At 36.2% G+C, this 22,257-nt stretch overlaps 1 protein-coding gene across 4 annotated transcripts in view; it reads left to right on the top strand.

Annotated features, from left to right (window-relative positions):
* The window catches only part of ABCB7 (ATP binding cassette subfamily B member 7), a 165,839-nt gene that overhangs the window by 115,031 nt on the left and 28,551 nt on the right, over nt 1-22,257 (top strand). For all 4 annotated transcript variants that reach the window (XM_044911522.1, XM_044911523.1, XM_021686869.2 and 1 more), the window contains 10 exons: nt 7,498-7,630; nt 8,484-8,752; nt 9,395-9,483; nt 9,575-9,662; nt 10,667-10,841; nt 11,782-11,939; nt 12,478-12,641; nt 12,800-12,929; nt 16,451-16,622; nt 19,541-19,644. In XM_044911522.1, coding sequence (XP_044767457.1) covers nt 7,498-7,630; nt 8,484-8,752; nt 9,395-9,483; nt 9,575-9,662; nt 10,667-10,841; nt 11,782-11,939; nt 12,478-12,641; nt 12,800-12,929; nt 16,451-16,622; nt 19,541-19,644 — 1,482 coding nt within the window. The remainder of the gene's footprint in view (nt 1-7,497; nt 7,631-8,483; nt 8,753-9,394; nt 9,484-9,574; nt 9,663-10,666; nt 10,842-11,781; nt 11,940-12,477; nt 12,642-12,799; nt 12,930-16,450; nt 16,623-19,540; nt 19,645-22,257) is intronic.

A 22,257-nucleotide genomic window follows, 5' to 3' on the forward strand; every position in this document is an offset into this window, starting at 1 on the left:
GCAGACTCCCTGCCGAGCAGGGAGCCCGATGCGGGACTCGATCCTGGGACTCCAGGATCATGACCTGAGCCGAAGGCAGTCGCTTAACCAACTGAGCCACCCAGGCGCCCGAAGCCATGTAGGGTTTTTAAATGGATTTTTATTAAATCTCTAGACCAACTGGGAGAATTGACATCCCTACTATATTGAGTGTTCCCAGTCAGTGAACATAAAATATCTCTCCCATTTACTTAGATCTTGTTTCATTTATTTCATATGTCCTTGTAGCTTTCAGCATACAGACACTGAACATGTTTGATTAGACCATTGGTTTCCGGCCAGGGATGATTTTGCCCTTCAGGGGACATTTGGCACTATCTGGAGATATTTTTGATGGTCACAGTTGGTGATGAGGGTGCCACTAGCATATAGTAGGTAGACGTCAGGGACACTGCTAAACACCTTAAAGTGCACAGAATATCTTTCCATAAGAAAGAATTATCTAACCCAGAATGTCTATAGTGCTGAAGGTTGAGAAATCCTGGGTTAAGTTTATACTTAAGGATTTCTTTGTGGTGGGTGGGTATTGTAATTTTTTTAAAGATTTTATTTATTTATTAGAGAGCATGAGAGAGCACGAGCCAGGGGGAGGGGCAGAGAGAGAGGGAAAAGCAGACTCCCCACTGAGCAGGGAGCCTGATGTGGAACTCCATCCCAGGACCCTGGGATCATGACCTGAGCCGAGGGCAGACACTTAACTGGCTAAGCCACCCAGGCACCTGGGTATTGTAATTTTTAAAAATGTTGGTTTCCAGTCATTCATTGCTAGTATATTGATACATTAGTAATTATTTGCTTATGCTGGTCATTATAATTTGTTGATAATTATATTGATAATTATTGATAAATTTGGAGTTTGGCCTACCATTTTATTATTTGTTTTATGCCAGTTTCCTCTTTCTCTTGTTACTCTGTTTCACCTTTACTGCCATCTTTTGTGTTATTTAAGCATGTTTTACTATCCCATTTTATCTATTGTGCCATTTAAGTCTATCTATTCATATAATTTTTTTGTATTTGCTCTAGGAATTACAGTATTGATACTGAACTTTTTATAGCTTACTTAGAATCAGTATTTTACCATTTCAAGTGATATGTAAAAACCTTACTACCCTTTAAGTCCTTTTATCTTCCCCCTTTATGTTTACAGGTTAACTTTTGCATTACATCTGTATACATTGAAAACCCTATTAGTCAATGATTTAACTTTCACAATGATTTAACTTTTTGTCCATCAAACATATTTTATTTTATTTTTTTTTAAAGATTTTATTTATTTATTTGAGAGAGAGGATGAGAGGAGAGAGAGAGAGCACATGAGAGGGGGGAGGGTCAGAGGGAGAAGCAGACTCCCTGCTGAGCAGGGAGCCCGATGTGGGACTCGATCTCGGGACTCCAGGATCATGACCTGAGCCGAAGGCAGTCGCTTAACCAACTGAGCCACCCAGGTGCCCATCAAACATATTTTAAAGAACTTAAGAGAATAGGCTACTATATTTGCACAGATATTTACTATTTCTGTTGCTTTTCCTTCATTTCTCATGTTCCAGTTTCTGTCTGCTTCCATTTCCCATGTGTATGAAGAGTTTCCTTTAGCAGTTTTTTTAGAGGAGGTCTGCTAGTGACTAATTTTTTGTTTTCCTTAACCTGAAATGTCTTGATATTCCTTTCATTCCTGAAGGCTAATTTTGCTGATTACAGGATTCTAAGTTGACAGTTCTTTTCTTTTACCACTTGAAAAATGTGCCACTTCCTGCTGGCCTCCCTGGAAATCTGGTTTCTTCAAATTGTTTTTCCCCTTATACATAATGTATTGTTTCTATCTGGCTGCTTTTAAGATTTTTAAATTTGTCTTTAGCTTTTGGAATTTTAATTATAATGTGTCTTGGTGTGAATTTCTTTGGGTTTTCCCTAATCAGGGGGTTGCTCAGCTTCTTGAATCTGTAAGTTTATGTCTTTTGCCAAATTTGGGGAATTTTTAGTCATTATGTCTTTGAATACTTTTTCCAGCCTCAGACTTTCTCTTCTAATCTTCTGAGACTCTAAAGAGGAGTGATAGATCTTTTTTTATAGTCCCATAGATCGCAGAGTCTTCTACCCTCTCTCCCTTTTTTTTAGTGTTTTTTTCTCTGTTGTTCATACTCAATAAATTTTATTCTGTTTTCAAGTTGACTGAGTCTTTCCTTTGTCCTCTCCATTCTGCATGGAGCCCAGACATTCAGTTATTTTTTTTAATTCAGTCATTATATTTTTTGGTTCCAGATTTTTCATTTGGTTCTTTATGTCCTCTGTTTATTTGCTGAGACATTCTACTTTTTGTTGTTTGAAGCATGTTCATAAGTGCTCCTCGAAGCACTTTTGTGATGGCTATTCTGAAATCCTTATCAGGTAGTTCTAACATTTGTGTCAGTTGATTATATTCTTTTATTTCAAGTTGATATCTTAGTAGTTCTTGGTATAATGAGTGATTTTTTATTGAAATCTTGGATATTTTGGGCATTATGGTATGAGACTCTGGCTTTTTAAAAAATCTTTTGTTTAGCAGGCCTCCTATGATAGTGCTCCAGTGGGGATGGGCTGCTGCCTCATTACTTCAGGTGGGGTTAAAAGTCCAGGTTCTTACCTTGGCCTCCATTGACTCCTAAAGAAAGGGACTCCTCATGGCTGCTAGGTGGGGTAGGAGTTTAGGCTCCTCAGCAGGATGAAAGACAAGCTACACACTAGGAGAAAATATTTGCAAATCATATACCCAACAAAGACCTCTATATCTAGAAAATATAGAGAGAACTCTTAAACTCAGTATCAAAAAACAAAAACAAAAAACCAGTCCAGTTAAAAATTTGCAAAAGACATGAACAGATATTTAACCAAAGAGGATATATGGGTGGAAAATCAGAATATGAAAAGATGTTCAACGTCATTGCTGTTAGGGAAACACAAATTAAAACCACAAGATATCACTATACACTTATTAAAATAGTTTCAAAATAAAGGGGTGCCTGGGTGGCTCAGTCGGTTGAGCGGCTGACTCTCGATCTCAGCTCAGGTCCTCGTCTCAGGGTCATGAGTTCAGGCCCCACATTGGGCTCCAATGTGTAGCCTACTTAAAAAAAAAAGCTTTAAAATAAAAAATAGTGATGATATCAAATGTTGGTGAGGATGCAGAGGAATTGGATCACTCATACTTTACTGGTGGTGGGAATATAAAATGGTACAGCCACTCAGAAAGAGTATGGCAGTTTCCTTAAAAGTTCAGTATAGAATTAGCATATGATTTACCAATTACTCTTGGGCATTTATCCTAGAGAAATGAAAACTTACGACCACCTGTATGAAAATTTCCACAGCATCTTTTTATTTGTAGTCCAAAACTACAAACAATGAAAATGTCCTTTAGAGATGAATGGTTGAATAAACTTGGTACATCCATGGAATAGTACTTAGCTATAAAAAATGACCTATTGAGGGGCACCTGGGTGGCACAGTTGATTAAGCATCAGACTCCTGGTTTCAGTTCAGGTCGTGATATCAGAGTCATGAGATTGAGCCCCATGTTGGGCTCCACATTCAGTGCAGAGTCTGCTTAAGACTCTCTCTCTCTCCCTCTCCCCCATCCCTTCCCGCCATGCACGTGCATGCTTTTTCTCTATCTCGAATAAATAAATCTTTAAAAATAAGCTATTGATACATGCATCATCCTTGATGAACCTCAGGGGCATCATGCTGAGTGAAGAAAAAGGTCATTCTCAAAAGATTACAAACTGCATGATTCCATACATATAATATTCTCAAAATGACTAAACTGTAGAGATCAAGTACAGATTAGTGATTGCCAGGGGACAGGGATTTAGGTGTGGGGCAAGGTGGGATGGAAGTGAATATAAAGAGGTAGCACAAGAGGTTTCTTTTGTTGTGATGGAATAGTTCTGTATCTTGATTGTGGTGATGGTTACATGGATCTGAAGATGGGATAAATAGCATAGAACCATATAGGCAACACATACAAACCACACACATACATGAATACACATTTAAATATGGTTAAAAACTGAATGAGTTCTGTAGTTTATTTAATATTAATGTGCCAGTGTATGTTTTTGGTCTTGATATTCAACTACAGCTATATAAGATGTTATCATTAGGAGACACAGTGAAGGGTTATGAGTCTCTTTGTACTACTTTTGCAACTTCCTGTGAGTCTACAATTACTTCAAAAGAAAAAAGTTTTTAAAAATTAACATTTCTCTTGAGGTGGTTTAAGTGTAGTTCTCGTGAAAGCAGAACATTAGGGAAAACCAATATGTGCCACCCTCTATGCTCAAAATACCACAAGGCCAGTGCAGCCAACACACATGTACTAATACAAACACCTACACATAATATACTCCTTTCTATGTCTTTGGTGTTTTTAAATTTCTTTCCTTTCTAAAATTACTTTTTTTGGGAAAACTGGAAGTAATCAACAGTTATTATTAGAGGTAGTACATGTTCTTAGCAGTGTGCTAACTCCCTTTTTTCTGTCAATAAAAATACAGGACAGATGATATTCACATTCTTTACACATTTACAAGGATGCTCCCAAATTCGACCAAACCAAAACATATTTTCAAGAAGGTAAAATAACACAACTTTCTTGGTGATATATTAGTTTTAGTCACTACTCACTCTGGCTGTGGCAAAGATATAATAGACTGTAAGTTACGAGAATTGCGTGCTAGCTGTAACTGTCACTTTTTTTCCCACTCAAGAAATTGTATTAGAATGCAAGTGAGGGGATGTGGTCTTATTATACAGAAACCCTGGAATCTGCTCAAATTTTTTTAAATTACTTGTGCCATACTCTATGCTGGTTTCAGCAGCACATTTGAGAGCATCTACTTTAGGGTACAAATGAAGTAGAATAATATGGTCCCTTGCCTTATGAGCTGCTAATATGGCTGTGGTATACTAGGAAAAATTCTGAATTTCAAGTCAGTCTTGGATTTTAATCCTAGCTCTGTTGCTTACCAGACAGATCGTTAAACCTCATGGAACCTGTTTCCTCAATTACAGGGTTGTCTATTGAACAGAATTATTATTTCATTCAGCTTTCACCTTTGTGAAATTACCTAGCACCATACATGTCTCTGGTAACTGTTGTTCTCAAAATGTTTGTTTTGCCACAAAAGGTTTGTGAACTGAGGTTGAGAAGCTAGTATATCCATGAACATTGTACCTAGAAAGCAAATGATAAATATATAGTAAAAAAGACAAATACTGAGGTATAAACTCTGAAAAAGAGGAGTTGGAAAATGGAAAGTGCCAAATGGGCTGCAGGTTTCAGAGATGGCATCATGATGGGGATGGTATTCAGAGTGGGTTTTAAAAAATGGAGAGGAAGAAAGGTAAATCAGGCAGGCAGACCATTTCAAGCAGAAGCAAGAGCTTGAGGTTACATGATTCTGTAGAAGTCAAAATTGAGAAATTTATCATACTTCAAACCTGCTATTCTATTAGATTATATTTTAGAAGTTAGAAAAAATTTTAAGCAATTAATCCCATAGTGTTACGTTCTTTTTTTAAATTAACATATAATGTTTGTTTCAGGGGTACAGGTCTGTGATTCATCAGTCTTACACAATTCACAGCGCTCACCATAGCACATACCCTCCCCAGTGTCCATCACCCAGCCACCCCATCCCTCCCACCCCCCTCCACTCCAGCAACCCTCAGTTTGTTTCCTGAGATTGAGAGTCTCTTACGGTTTATCTCCCTCTCTGGTTTCATCTTGTTTCATTTTTCCCGCCCTTCCCCTATGATCCTCTGTCTTGTTTCTCAAATTCCTCATATCAGTGAGATCAGTTATCACAATGTTACATTTTTTAAAGTGTTCCAACATCTGCTTTGTATTTTAATGATATTGTTGAACCTGCTTGGTTGCTAGGACACTTGTATACTTTGAAATCTTGATTGGTAAGATCTGCGTAGCTCCTGTCAGCTGTCAGCTAAACTTAGGCTTGTTGACAATATTTTTTATGTTTAACAAAGATGAATGATATAATAATGGGACATCAACAAGAGCTGGGATTTCATTGTTTTTGTTAAGCCTTATAGAATTGCTTTCAGGGCGCCTGGGTGGCTAAGTCGGTTGAGCAGCTGCCTTCGGCTCAGGTCATGATCGCAGGGTCCTGGGATCAAGCCTTGCTTTGGGCTCCCTGCTCAGCAGGGAGTCTGCTTCTTCCTCTCCCTCTGCCCACCCGCACTGCTCGTGCTTTCTCTCAAATAAATAAAGTCTTTAAAAAAAAGAATTGCTTTCACATGTTATTAATGTACATGAATTTAATTTCTTTAAAGCTTTGGCAGTCTAATCAGTTTTCTGTTCTTAAATGATAGTTGGTGTTTTTGTTACTATAACCTTGCAGAAAATGTGAAATGTGATTGAATATTTGCCTTGAATATATGAAAGCAGTATACCCATAATTTTCTTATTTTTTGGTGTATTCTCATGGAGAAATAGGTTGGTTTTTGAAAGCTTAGTTTGGTATTTAGTGGGTTTTGTTTAGTATTGGAGCAAAGGAATCTTCTTAAATTTTTATTATTGAGTTATAGTTGACATACATACAATGTCAATATTCAGGTGTACAGCAAAGTGATCCAACAATTCTATACATTACTCAGTGCTCACCACAAAAATGTAGTCACCATACAACATTATTACAGTGTTACTGACTATATTTCTTATGCTGTACTTTTTGTCTCCATGACTTATTTATTTTATAACTGGAAATTTGTACCTCTTAATTCCCTTCACCTATTTCACTCATTCCCCCACCTCTTCTGTGGCCAAAATAATCTTTTTGTGGGGCAAATAGATCTACCAGTGTTGTGTTTTTTTCCTCAGTAGTGAATCAGCCACAGATGCTTGTAATTTATCTGCTTTTGAGATACATTTTTGCTAAATAATTTTAGTTTTGCTCTTATTTTGGTGAACAAATAATTTTACATATTTGATTGAATACCCACTAAATAACAAAGCATAGTAGTACTCAACAAGTGTGGGGCAAAAAAAAGGAATATGGTACAGATCATCAATGATCTAGTAAGAAAGAAAAATATATACATTATAAATAACAATAAGGCAGTTTGCCTTAAGTGCCGTAAGCTCTGTAGCAATTTCAGATAATGGCGAGAGCATTTTGAGTGGATGATCAGGGATTATTTCATGGAGGCATGAGCATTTGACTAATGCATGTAGCTTTTAAATGAATATTAACATGGCAGTCAGTGTGAGTTAGGAATTCTGAAATGACAGCTCTCCAGTGCCAAAGATTTTATCTTTATAAACTGGGAAAATCATTTCATTACTAGTAAATGATTAATATCTAAACATTCCCATAAATACTAACTTAAGGTAAATATTTGTACTTTTAAGAAAATATATTTGTATATGATGGTTAATTGCTGCTTTTATATTTTTAGGCCATGAATATTGTGGTCCCCTTCATGTTTAAATATGCTGTAGACAGCCTCAACCAGATGTCGGGAAACATGCTGAACCTGAGTGATGCACCAAATACAGTTGCAACCATGGCAACAGCAGTTCTGATTGGCTGTATGTGTGATTCTTTGATCTGTCTACAGGTGTTGACTTTCTTCAAGAGGGTTTCATCATATTTAGAGCAGATGACCTTTTTACCACAAACACAACATTTTGGATGTTTATCATTTTATGTGAGATTTTTGATACATAGTTTTTAAAAATTCTTTTTATGATATACTTTCTAAAAATTCTATAACAGCCTCATTTTTCAAGTTCTAGAAAAAAATAACATGAAATAAGACGTTCTTAACAACCACTCTAATAGTCTCTTTATCAGATAAGCTTTTCAGTAATTCTAGTTATTTTCTTGCTGTTGTTGTTAATTGTTTAATGGGAAATAACTAAATAATGATATATGTACATTAATGTTTTATTAAATTATAGTCAATAGCCATGACACAAATTTACCATTTGTAAAGAACAGAACATGTTGCTTTGTTCCCTTATGCATTAGAAAGGACACTTTATGAGACTCAAGAGACTTGAATGGGGGCATGCTTTAGTCAAGGCACTTGATTTTTCAGGACCTCGATTTTATCATTTGCTGTTTGGGGGAATTGAAGTAGATTAAAATTTGTCCACAATAAGGCCATATGGACTGCTATTTATTAGAAGTATTTAGTTGGAAACAATCTTTCAACATCTGGAATTTATAGAGGAAAATAACAATGAGATGGATCCATAGTAGTGGAAAGATTGGTACTCACTAGGCTAGATGCTTTCTTTCTAGGTTTCTTTTAATGTAAGTATTCTGTGATGTATTCATTTATTGTATAAACACTTTCTTACTATATACTTATCATTTTACACTCCTATGATTCTAATGTTTTTACAACCCATTTTTTTCTTTTGAATGTATTGTTAGATGGTGTATCAAGGGCTGGAGCTGCCTTTTTTAATGAAGTTCGAAATGCAGTATTTGGCAAGGTAGCCCAAAACTCCATCCGAAGAATTGCCAGAAATGTCTTTCTTCATCTTCACAACCTGGATCTGGCTTTCCACCTGAGTAGACAGACAGGAGCTTTATCAAAGGCTATTGACAGAGGGACAAGGGGTATCAGTTTTGTCCTGAGTGCTTTAGTATTTAATCTTCTTCCCATCATGTTTGAGGTGACTCTTGTCAGTGGTATTTTGGTAAGTAAAACATTTTTCGTAACAAGCTTTTATCTTACATTCTCATTAGTGGTTATTTAGTACTTGAAGCTGTTGTGCTATTGAATGCTCATGGTTTGAAAACAAAATTACGTCGTATCAGAAGGGTTATACAGTTAATTTAATTATTTTGCCACAAGCTTCACGGGACTGTCCAAAATCTTTATCATGTTGTTATTGTAAAGAGCTGGTCAGTTCTACACATAGATCACGTCATTAACTAGTGCTTGTAATTTTTTTGTTGGCAGTCATATTTGTATATGACTTTGGACTGGTATGCTCAGATTATCTAGATTTTTATTCACCATTTATAACATTCTAAACAATTTCATATTTTGTAATTAAAAGTGTATATATATATACACTCTTTATTCCTCTTATGCTTAATGCTTATTTTTTATCAGCATTTGACAATAGTATCAATGTGGCAAGTGTTTGGCTTTCTTCCCTTGCTACCAAAAGTAGCTTTTCTAAGGTATTTGATTCCTCACACAATTATTTATTTATACAACTTCCCATCAACATATTTTTATTAAAATCTTTTGACTGATATTTGCTGTTGTATATTAGAAACTATTTGGCAAGAACAATGACTGTTTATCATTTCTTCTTTGGCTTCTCCAGTATTACAGGTGTGGTGCCCAGTTTGCACTGGTAACCCTTGGGACACTTGGTGCATACACAGCATTCACAGTTGCTGTTACACGGTGGAGGTAAATATTTCCCAGGAGCCAGGCAAGGTTCAGAAATTAGTAATGCATTTATGGCAAAAATTTCATGCCTATGCACATCTTTGTCTTACAGAACTAGATTTAGAATAGAAATGAACAAAGCGGATAATGATGCAGGTAACGCTGCCATAGACTCGCTGCTGAATTATGAAACTGTGAAGGTAATATGTTTAATTATACTTTCCCCTGCCTTTCACACTGCACACAGATTTGTTCTGCCATGTAATTGAATAGGTGCTGTTAAGTTAGAGTTTCAGATTAGGATAGAATCTCTAGGTATGAGGGAGTAATTGTACTTTATTATTTTTCTTTGTTTGGCAATCGCCCTCTCTTTCCGCCTCCGTTTTTGTGTGGCAGCATCAGAATTTTACCTTCTGAATTAATTCATAAGTGAGATGAGTATAAGTAGCACCTTGATTCAGAATGAACACTAAGCTAATCACACTGACGTGTAAGTTCTTGACTCTCTACCAGAGTACCTAGCATAGTGCTTTTCATTAATTATTTCATTTATGTGTTCATTTTTCCATTTAACAAATATTACTGAATGCCTCTTGTGTCCAAAGCACTATGCTAGGTCTTGTGATGGGGGAGGGTGGTAAAAAAAATGATTAACATTTAATCCTTGACCTCCCAGAATGAACTCCATCAACTGGGAGAATTAAAGTAAGTATGCAGGTGACTATATAAGAAGGCTTAATGGCCATGGGCGCAATGAGAACTGTCAGTTCAGTCTCGGAGGATCAGGGGAAGGCTTTGTGAAGGAAATGCCATTAACAGCTTTTTAAAAAAAAAATTTATTGTTTTTAAGTAATCTCTACACCCATTGTGGGGCTCGAATTCAAAACCTCGAGATCAAGAGTTGTCTGTTCCACCGACTAAGCCAGCCAGGCATTCCCATTAACAGCTTTTTTAGATCTGGGTTTAAATTAACCAGGCATTCATCAAAATGGGATAAATTTCATGGACTTTTCAAATACAGTTCATTGTGGAAAACTGCAGGAATACCATAGTCCAATGTATTAAAAGTCGGTTTTTAAAATGGAGTATGCAGTATAAAACTGTATCCATACATAAGGTCTGAAGAAAAGGATACTAATCACTTAAGAGAATAAATTCTAATTGTACTTGCATGTAATTACTACTTTTGTATTATGTTTTGTAGTATTTTAATAATGAAAACTATGAAGCACAAAGATATGATAGATTTCTGAAGACATATGAGACTGCTTCACTGAAAAGTACCTCTACTCTGGCTATGCTGAACTTTGGTCAAAGTGCTATTTTCAGTGTTGGTTTAACGGCCATTATGGTGCTCGCCAGTCAGGGAATTGTGGCAGGTAATGGATCTGCAGTTTTCACATTTTTAGATGTTTTACTTAACCTTTGTAAATAAAGATTAATGAAAGGAATGTATATATTAGTCTTATTATAAAGCATATTCAATAAGGTGCTTTAACATCCTTGGAGTACTTTCCTTTTTGTATCAGAATGTGTTTTCTTAATTGTATGATAATGTTTTTTTAACTTCCTTTTGTTTGACACTACAAGTTTAGTTAGCACTAGCTCCCTCATTAATTAGGACTACTGTTTATACATTTTGTGGGGCTACATACTGATTCTTTCAGGAGTAATTTCTTTTTTTAGCATCTAATATTTCTAATTTCTCTTGTGGACCTGGAAAGCAATGTAATTAATTTAGTGTTTAGTCCAAAGGACCAAAATGCAAACACTTTCTTTTTTACAATTACTAGTTACATTTTAATCTAGAAAGATGGATTTGTAAAAATATTTCAAAAGTAAATAATGTCTCTGCCTCCTTTCTGTAACCTGCCCACTCAGGATTTATTCATTCACTGTGACCTTAATACATGGTTTATCATTCCCAATCATGATACTCATTTGCTCCAATTTTTTAATACATACTTTTTAAAAAATTTTCTATTTCACATTACAAAGAAACTTGCAACTGTCCTAGGAAGAAAAGAGAGGCTCTAGCCATCCATTTCTATCTTCCCTTAAACCATTCCTTTTTTTTTTAATATTATGTATAGTGTATGGGTGAGCGGTTCCCATTCTACTTACATCAAGTTCCCTGTATTCCTAAATCATGGATTAAAATGCTTTGAGATTTGAGTAGATCTTAAGAGTTGCTAGTTATATGTATTTTGAAGTATATTCCAGAATAATAGACTATAAACTTTCTATCTTAATCTGGAAAAATTTATAACATCTAACTGCCCCCCCCCCTTTTTTTCCTTCTGCCAACTACATATTAAGGTACCCTTACCGTTGGAGATCTAGTAATGGTGAATGGACTGCTTTTTCAACTTTCATTACCCCTTAACTTTCTGGGAACTGTATATAGAGAAACTAGACAAGCACTCATAGATATGAACACCTTGTTTACTCTACTCAAGGTAGACACTCGAATTAAAGTAAGTAATCTATTCAGTACCTTTTTAAAAGCATGTGGGCATCATCCCATTAATAAGATTATTCTAAGGGAATATTTACATCACCACGTTAGCAAACTGGTTTCTTTTCTGTAGGAATTGGAGCTATCATATGTATTAAGAGGTTGTTAGAGCTTTTTACTTCCATGTTTAGAAACCTTACAGTGTTAGCAAATATTATACCTAGAAGCTACATTTTGTTAACTTGAATTATTTGTACTTGCACTTGATTTACTTCTGCTAAAAATGATATAAAATGTGTGATTGTCTTTCCTCACATCCTCAACTTCCTTATGCCCCTGCCCACCATCCCCCTGCCTGCCCCCCAAAATTGCTCAAAAACAGTTTTTGACCTTAGGACTGAAAAAAATCTTTAAAAGCATGCTTGGAAGTGGTCTAACCATACTTATAAACCTCTTCTTTCCCCATTTCCCCTTTTTTTCTCTGTGAATTAGAAAATTGTCTGTATGGCTATACTCTACATGGTGTATAAAGTGCCTTTTTTTCTCTTCCCTACTAGGACAAAGCAATGGCATCTCCCATTCGGATCACACCACAGACAGCTTCGGTGGCCTTTGACAATGTGCATTTTGAATACATTGAGGGGCAGAAAGTCCTTAGGGGAATATCTTTTGAAGTCCCTGCAGGAAAGAAAGTGGCCATTGTAGGAGGTAGTGGGTCAGGGTGGGTAATTCAGTTATTTATAAAATTCTGCATCATTGATTGATGATCCCCAATGTAATATTTTTTCTTTATCATAATAAAATGATTACAGTGGTTTAAAACAGGGGTTCCCTAATGCCAATAAGAGCTAAATAACTTTTCCTTGTCTCCAATTTCAGAAAAAGCACAATAGTAAGGCTGTTGTTTCGCTTCTATGAGCCTCAAAAGGGTAACATTTACCTTGCTGGTCAAAATATACAAGATGTGAGCCTGGAAAGCCTTCGGAGGGCAGTGGGAGTGGTACCTCAGGTATTTAAAAAAAAGAAAAAACCTATTTGGGGGAAGATTAGATTGGTAGATCTTTTGTTAGAATAATTTGAATTCAGAGAGTCAATATAGGGGCACCTGGGTGGCTCAGTCGGTTAAGCGTCTGACTCTTGATTTCAGCTCAAGTCATGATCTCAGGGATCGTGAGATCGAGCCCCACGTTGGACTCTGCACTGGACATGTAGAGCTTGCTTGGGATTATCTCTCTCCCTCTCCCTCTGCCCCTCCCCGTTCTGCTTGTGTGCAGGCTCGTTCTCTCTCCCAAAAAAAGAAAAAAAACCAAAACGGTCAATATATGCTAACTAAGTAGGAAGCATTAGACCCTACAGTTTAAATTATGTTACCAAAAAGACTAAAAAAATGTGAATGGAAAATCTGCATGATGGAAAGATTTTTGTTTAAGTCTTAGAAAGATAGCATAATATAAAGGAAAGAGCCCAGACTAAAGACAAACAGATCTGGATTCTAACCCCATCTCTAACCCTTATAAGTTCTATGGTCTTGGTCCTCAGTTTCCTTATCTTTAAAATAAGGATAATAACCATTTATCTTACAGGATAGAATTATTACGAATTAGAGATAATATCTTATAAAAAGCACAGCACAATGTCCATTACATAATTGTTCAGTAAATGAAAACTATTACTGTGATTTTGAGCAGTTTTTGACATAGTGAAGCAGTTTGGCTATCTGCTTCCATGTTTGTATGCCTTGTTTACCACTGTCCTCTTTGTGCCTGACCTGTAGTAAGTATTTAATAAGTATTTGTTGAATGACTTCAGGGGGAAAAATAAATTCAGAGCAAAACCTGAGAAGACAAAAAGGATGCCTTATAGGATGTGAATTTTTCTTATGTTAGCCAATAGAGAGACCTGGGAACAAGTTGCAGCCTAGAATCTGAATTAAGTTCTTGAGACAACTGTAAGAAAGGGATCAGACAGGGATATGTAACTTATAAAAGGTTCCCAAATGAACTGACACTCTGTACTGTTCTCCCTCTTCACTGAGAATCTCCAATGTTAGTGTGCATGAATTGCCTAGGGAGATTATTGAAATTCCAACTCTTTCACACACCTTAGTTCTGGTTTAGGAGGGCTGTGTGGGGCCCAAGAACCTGCATTTTTTAATACGCCTCCTAGATGATTCTGATATAGGTGATCCGTAGAGTCTGTATTGAGAAACACTGACCTGTATATAAAGTGAGTTGAATTCTGGGCTGTGTCTGCTTAGGGCTCAGTGTCCTCATCCATTCAACTAGATTGCTGCCATTCTCTTAGGCTATATAACAGTTACGCTGACCTTTTAAAAAATAAAACATTTTATTCACTAAGGAAAAATATACACGGTTAATAAGTGAAAGAAAAGATGCTGATCCTCACTGGAGGGCTTACCAATGCAAACTAAATCAACAATGGAATACCATTTTTCACCTGTCAGCAAGGATTTTAGAATTCATAATATCTAGTTTGGGCAAGGCTGTGTAAAATGGCTAGTCTGTTGTTTGGCTGATGGAAGTATACAGTTTTCCTGACAAGCAACTTAGCAATATGTATCAAGAGCCAGAAAAATATTGATACCCTTTATTCCAATAATTCTGCCTCTAGGAAGTTTTAGTAAGGAAATTAACAGAGGTGTGAACAGATTTTTATATGCAAAGATGTTCATTACACCATTATTTATAATATCAGAAGTTGAAATTCACAGTGTGAATATCCGACAATAAGTAGATGGTTAAATTTATCACCATAGGATCAAATGTCACACAGCGATTTATAAATACGCTGCTTGTAAAGAATATTGAGTGTCATAGAAAAATACTCAAAGTTTCTTAAAAAGAGGATACCAAGCAAAATATAACATCCCAATTTTATAATACTAAATGAATACATGTAACTAGAGAAGAAAGGAGAAAATAAACCAAAATGTTGATAGCAGTTATTGATACATGGTAGGATTATGGATTATTTAATAAATTTTTATTTTACCATATTTTTTTGTATTTTCAAAGTTTCCAGGTAGCATTTGTTAGCTCTTTTTTGAATATAAAATACTTAAAAATAAGTATTTTCTCTTTATAGAACTTTAAGTTTATTGGGTTTAAGTACCATTTCAATATAAGAACATTTTATATTAGTAGTTGGTATAAAAATGATTAAAATATTATTTGAAGTAATATCTGAAACGGGCTGATTATGATGTTAAATAAGATCTTAATTATCTTGGCTAATGTGAACTAATGGAGCCGTTTTATTTCATCTTACTAACTGTTGCCCTCCAACCATTTAGAGACTAAAAGGAAAGTGGGAGATGGATGTTCACTTTAAGTAAATTAGCTTTAGTGTGCTATGTCAGAATAAAATGAAATATCAAATGAATGCTTGCAGTGACCTTTCTCCGAAAAATATCTATAGTGTATAAATCCTTTGTTTTCTGTGTCCAAGTAAAAAAGTTGTTTTCTGTGTCCCAATTTAAAAGCTTCATATTCAACTTCATTAGTAATTAGGGAAGTGCTAATTTAAACAGCACATTTTACCCCAAAAAGTAGCAACAACTGAAACTTATTAATATGCAGAGTTGTTGAAGATACGGGGATTTGACACCCTCATACACTATGGGTTGGAGTATGTATACTGTTGGAGCATTTTGGAAGACAGTTGGGCAGTACTATCAAAGGATAAGTATATGCTTACCTTTTTTTAAGATTTTATTTAAATGACAGAGAGAGAGGTGAGAGAGAGCATGAGGAGGGGAGGAGGAAGGGGCAGAGGGAGAGGGAGAAGCAGGCTCCCCGCTGGGCAGGGAGCCAGAACCTTTTAACTCATCAGTCTATTCCTAGGAGTCCTTCTTACAGAAATATGCAAGTGTACAAAGTCCTATATACAATAATATTTTATTCCAGCATTGTTTATAGTAGCAAAGATTTGGAAACTACATTAATGTCTATCAGAGAAATAAATAAATAGTATCATACAACTGTTAAAAAAGTGAGGTAGGGGGCGTCTGGGTGGCTCAGATGGTTAAGGGTCTGTCTTATGATCTCCAGGTCCTGGGATTGAGCCCCATGTCGGGCTCCCAGCTCAACAGGGAGTCTGCTTCTCCCTCTCTCTCTGCCTCTCCCCCTGCTTGTGCTCTCTCTCTCTCTCAAATGAATAAATAAAATCTTTTAAAAAGTGAGGTAGGATTCTGTTACTGACGTGAGCAGTTTCCAGCGTATGTTAAGTGAAAAAAGCGATTTATAAAAATAATATCTATGTATAGTATGATCCCACTGTGTTGAAGAAAAAAGTATATGGCATATAGATGCATCAAGAAAAGTCTGCACCGATAATCAACAATTGTTCATGGTGATTAGAGCTCGGAAGGGAAATGGGATTGCAGGGATGAGGGGGGTGATAAAGGAGTTATCATGTTTTACTCTTTATGCCTTTATGTCTTTACTAAGTTGTTTGAACTTTTTGTAATGAACATACATATATATGTACATATATATAAATCTTCTCTAGGATGCTGTCCTCTTCCATAATACCATTTACTACAACCTCTTATATGGAAACATCCATGCTTCACCTGAGGAGGTGTATGCAGTGGCAAAATTAGCTGGACTCCATGATGCAATTCTCCGAATGCCACATGGATATGACACACAAGTAGGGGAACGAGGACTCAAACTTTCAGGTAATCAGAGATTTTAGATCTGCTCCCACTTGTGTACTCCCTTTAAACTTTAATTTGTCAGAGCCATTTTCTAGAAAATGTAATGACAGAGTACACACCTAGTGCTCATCTAGTCACTTTCAAAAAGGTCCCAGTCTCAGCCATCACTAAATAATTCAACATGTTGGCAATAACTGTTCTCAAGTCATGAAGGTCTCTCTTTTTTTGCACTTGCAGCCGCAAACTGGAAATGCTTAAAATTAAATGGCTAATACATGCTCAGGTCAGCGTTAACTAACCATAATTTTAATATTAAAGGAAAGCCAACATCATTATTTACCTGAGAAAGTAGTAAGAGTAGGGAAAAGTAATTTGATAGTAAATAGTGTATCTCATTATAATTTCCTAGATCATTATGGGATGTTTTCAATACTTTAGACTTCCTTATACTTGATGTACTTAACTGCTGTACTTTCATTACAGCCAGTTTCATTTTCATGTCCTTGTTGGTTCAGTGGACAAGTAAATTTTGGGGCTTGTACATTTCTATTTAAGTGTTTAATTATGAGATTGCTAGGTTAATATCCTACAATGACTGAATTTTGGGGGGATACATAAGAATGGTTTTTCACCCAAAATTATTTGAATTCCAAAAGCATGATATCTATGCCTGAAAGTATTAATGTAACTCATATAAACACACTATATCCTTTACATTTATTCTTTATTCTAGTTTAATTTAGGGAGGAAATATATAAATTAGGGATCAAGGTGAGGCAAAAAAGAGAATAAAGAATACTCTGCATGAATTTTAATGAATCCCCATTCCTTTTCATTACAAACTGTCTTCATTTATTCACAACATTGATTAGGTACATACTATGTACAGGCTAACATGCTAAATGATTTGAGAGTTAAAAAGATGAAGCATAAATGGACTTGCCATCAAGGAATTTGCAGTCCATTAGAAAGTTTTGATTTGGGGCGCCTGGGTGGCTCAGTCGGTTAAGCGACTGCCTTCGGCTCAGGTCATGATCCCAGGGTCCTGGGATCAAGCCCCGCATCGGGCTCCCTGCTCGGCGGGAAGCCTGCTTCTCCCTCTCCCACACCCCCTGCTTGTGTTCCCTCTCTCGCTGTGTCTCTCTGTGTCACATAAATAAATAAAATCTTTAAAAAAAAAAAAAAAGAAAGAAAGTTTTGATTTAGGTTTAGAAAATGTTAAGCAAAGATCATTTTCAAGTTAGGTTGGTTTGTAGTAGTTTTTTGATTAACACCTGGTAGTATAAGATTCTTGCATCATTCCAGTTCCTGTTTGTACTTCACCATTGCTCTTAACAGGAGTAGTGCCCAGCTAACTAGACCACCCCTAGATGATTTGTCCAGTTGGCTAATTCTAAATATCTCCAAGTTTTCACATAATGTAAACTAGGCCTCTCAACATAAGACTGCCTCAGATAGCTATGCCACATGCCATTTTCCCATTGTTCTTTTTTTCCTCTCTGCATGCCTTTGGGAGTAGAAATAAGAAATTTTATTCTTGCCTAATATCCATTGCCCTACAGCTAGACCTTTTCAAATGAGCATTGTATTATTTAGCATCTATGCTAATATTTATGGTAGGGAACAAACAAATGTTTCTTCTCCAGTTCCAAAATTCTATTGAATAGAATTGAAACTGGGTTGGTTTCCACTTGAAATTTGAGAGGCATGTCTAAACTAGTCCTTCCTCTGAGTATCTACTACATCTTTTAGGAGGTTTCTGCCACTGAGTTGCTAGGTAGATAAGGAGATAGTTCTGGCATGATGCCTGCTTTGGTGGGAGAATTTTGATCTTATTAAATGGGGAAGAATGTGGATAGTATAAATATAAACTTACTAATATTAGATATATAGAGCCGTCTTTACAAGTTGAAAATTATGCAGAAAAAAATAAAACTGAAACAATATTTGGTGTACCAGATAATAAATAGGTGGAGCTTTTTTCCTGAAGGGGTTACTGAAACTGAAAAATACAAGTTTTTTCAGACATTGATAAATTAATGGATAATGGAAAAAGAAAAGAAGCCAAAGGGGACATATTCAGCAAACCATCATCCTCTGTACTTCCAGCTATAGTTCTATTTAAGATTGATGACCTTAGACCTTTAAGCGTCCCAGTGAGGAAAGGAAGATTGGTTTATTTTCACTAGAGTATATTTAGGAACAAATACGGGCTTGCATATTATGATAGGAAGAGCATTGAACTGGGAGTCAGGACTAGTCCAGATTCCACTGGAAGTTGCTCTGTGATCTTGGGCAAATCACTAAACCTTTCTGGGCCTCTGTTTCCTTTCTGTTTTAAAATTCTGCTGTTCTAGAGACCCAAAGCAAATAACTAAGGTGAAATTAGAGGTATCTAGTGTACACCTTTAACTTTGAAGAGTGCTGTGAAAATAATATCTGTCAAAAGAATCCTTGAGAAGAATACTGGCTGAATGATAGATACATTTTTGTTAAGAAATAAATATAGATATTCATAGTTTCATGTTTTCAAATTGCCAGGTTTCAGTTACTAAACTTGGTTTTAGCTTTGTTGATTCTCTAATATTGAAATTTTTCTATCTTTGGTTGCTGTCCATTGGGAAGTAATATAAAGTAACACATGTAATGAGCATATTCTCAGTGAGAGGAATAATTGTGGAATCGAAGCTGTTACCGCTCCTCCTTGTTTTCTTCGCCTGCCACAAAGTCAGAATCCAGAGTTATATTTATGTTCCAGGGTATATAGTTTGTCAAAGGATATCATATATGAACTTATACTCTTCTGAGTAAACTGAACAGTGGTCAGAGTAGAAGTACATGTTGAAGGCATTGCTTCATGGTTATGATCAGTGGAAATACTAGAAACATAAAATATGTCTTTGTATTATATTTCCCTAAACTAAATTTTTCTTTACCAGGAGGAGAAAAGCAAAGAGTAGCAATTGCAAGAGCCATTTTGAAGGATCCTGCAGTCATTCTCTATGATGAAGCCACTTCATCATTAGATTCAATTACTGAAGAGGTAAATGATGATGAAAATACAGAACTCAATTCTCAATGCTTAACTTTTCTCCTTGAAAGTTTCAGTAAAATGGCTACATTCTTTTCTATTTTGAATGAACTTTAGGAGATACTGTAGGGCAATATACCTGGCCCTTTGTCCCCATATAGCAAGTGTTGATAATAAGAATGCCAGGTCGCATTGAACTATCACATTGCTAAGTCCATTTGCAAAAGGGTCTCCTTTTGGAACCTTGTGACTATTGTGTTATCCTTACATCTTGTAAAGCTTCTAAGAATTGCCTAATCTGCTGATAAAGGAAGAATGTTTTAGTTTTTCTGCTATTGCTACTTAACACTCATGAAAATAGGTCATGTAAGTGATTGTGACACAGTACACACCAGAAAACCTTGCACTTATCATGGAGCAACTCACTAAAGTACAAGTCAGGCACACACAGCCTGTGGTGCTGGTATAAATTTATATTCATTTCACAAAAAATACTGTGCAGCACCAAGAAGTTGTAACACTTGATGTTGTGGTACAACTCAGCAACTACATTAGACTTTATAACAACATCTTTGCATTAAATATAAAAGTCTTAACAATAATGATAATTTCATGAATGGATTCCCTTAATCTAGAACTGAAGATAGGCAGATACTATCTGTCAGTTACCTCCATTCATCTACATTTTACTCAAATATATAGAAAAAACCCAGTGTTGAAGGATAGGCTTAATTTCAGCTTTGCAGCATGTATGGCATTATATTTGCATATGTCGTTAAGTTTCAGGTCATATTATTCGATCTGCCATATGTTTAAAACAGTTTAATATCTTAAGTGACTTGTTCAGCCTAAGGATTTGTTATATTTAAAGGGAACCCTGGGGCGCCTGGGTGACAGTCGGTTAAGCGTCTGACTCTTGATTTAGGCTCAGGTCATGATCTCAGGGTTGTGAGATGGAGTCCAGGATAGGGTTCTGCAATGGGCGTGGAGCCTGCTTAAGATTCTTTCTCTCCCTCTCCTTCTCCTTCTGTCCCTTCCCCCTCTCTCTCCCTCTCCTATTCATAGGCAGAGTAGGAATCTGCTTACAAGAACTTTATACTTACAAATGTATTATCCATGTTTACCACAAATTAAAAGTCCTAACAGTCATTATTTGAGTCATGTAGCTTTATTATATCACAGAGCATAACCCATTAAGAGCTAGTAGAGAACCCCCCAAGGGAATGAGTGACCAGAATATTTGGTAAATTTTAATGGGCCTTTTTAAAAGTTCCATAGCACTTAGTAGGATGTCAGAGCTTAAGTTCTTGAGAATAAGGAAGATGAGTCCCCACAAACATCACAGTTTTTCTTAGAATTGGCCCTGCATTTGATTTTCCGTCTGCCTTAGTAAAATATAAGGTCTTCCCTTCCTGGGTAGCCATCTACTCTTGATAATTTTATTCCTTTAATAAATACAATGTTTAGAAATATCTGTAGGGAGCCATTGGGTATATGCCCAACCACACATTGCTGTTTCCATCCTGCTAGCTATACTTAGACCCAGGTTTCTAAGTATAGCTGAATATATATACAACTCTCTTACACTTTAAAGGCAGTAAATAAAAATGTGTTTTCCAAACAGATTCTTAAATACAGAGAACAAATTGGTGGTTGTCAAAGGTGAGGTTGGTGGGAGGATGGGTGAAATAAAGGGGATTAAGAGTACACTGATCATGGGCGCCTGGGTGGCTCAGTTGGTTAAGCGACTGCCTTCGGCTCAGGTCATGATCCTGGAGTCCCGGGATCGAGTCCCGCATCGGGCTCCCTGCTCGGCGGGGAGTCTGCTTCTCCCTCTGACCCTCCTCCCTCTCATGCTCTCTGTCTCTCATTCTCTCTGTCTCAAATAAATAAATAAAATCTTAAAAAAAAAGAGTACACTGATCATAATGAGCACTGAGTAATGTATAAAATTATTGAATCATTATATTGTACACCTGAAATTAATATAACACTGTTAATTATACTGTAATAAAAAGTGTTTTCCAGAATTAAGAAGTCAGAATATTTTCCCCCCATTTCCTTCCTTTTGCTCTTTATTCAGTTGGCTATTCAGGGCCGGTGTCTCAGAGTCATTCCCTCTGTTTATAACTGGGGAGGCTGGCCTATTTCTTCCGGATCTTGGATATTTTGGAGGGAAAAAAGCATTCTAAAAACTTACTCTTCAGAATTATTTTGACAAAGATAGTCCCACACCATTTCAGTGTGCCCTGCATAGAATGCTTGTGTTCAGGAAAGGCCAGAGGTGTTGGGAGGAAGCTGTCCTTGCTTCTGGGGCAAGGGGAAATGGAGCTAGACATTTCATTCTCAGCTTTATTACACTGTCTTCTAAAATGACAGCTTTGCTCTCTGTGTAACCATTTCCATCCTCTTGCTGTTTTTCTTTTTTTTTTTAGTTCATTATGATATAAGGGTTTTTGTTCTTTTTTAATTTTATTTTAGTTCCAGTATAGTTAACATAGAGTGTTATATTAGTTTCAGGTGTACAATATAGTGATTCAACAATTTCATACATTATTCAGTGCTTATCACAACAATTGTACTCCTTAATTCCCATTACCTATTTCATCCGTCCTCCTACCCATC

This window comes from Neomonachus schauinslandi, chromosome X (genome assembly GCF_002201575.2).
Source record: "Neomonachus schauinslandi chromosome X, ASM220157v2, whole genome shotgun sequence".
NCBI lineage: Eukaryota > Metazoa > Chordata > Mammalia > Carnivora > Phocidae > Neomonachus > Neomonachus schauinslandi.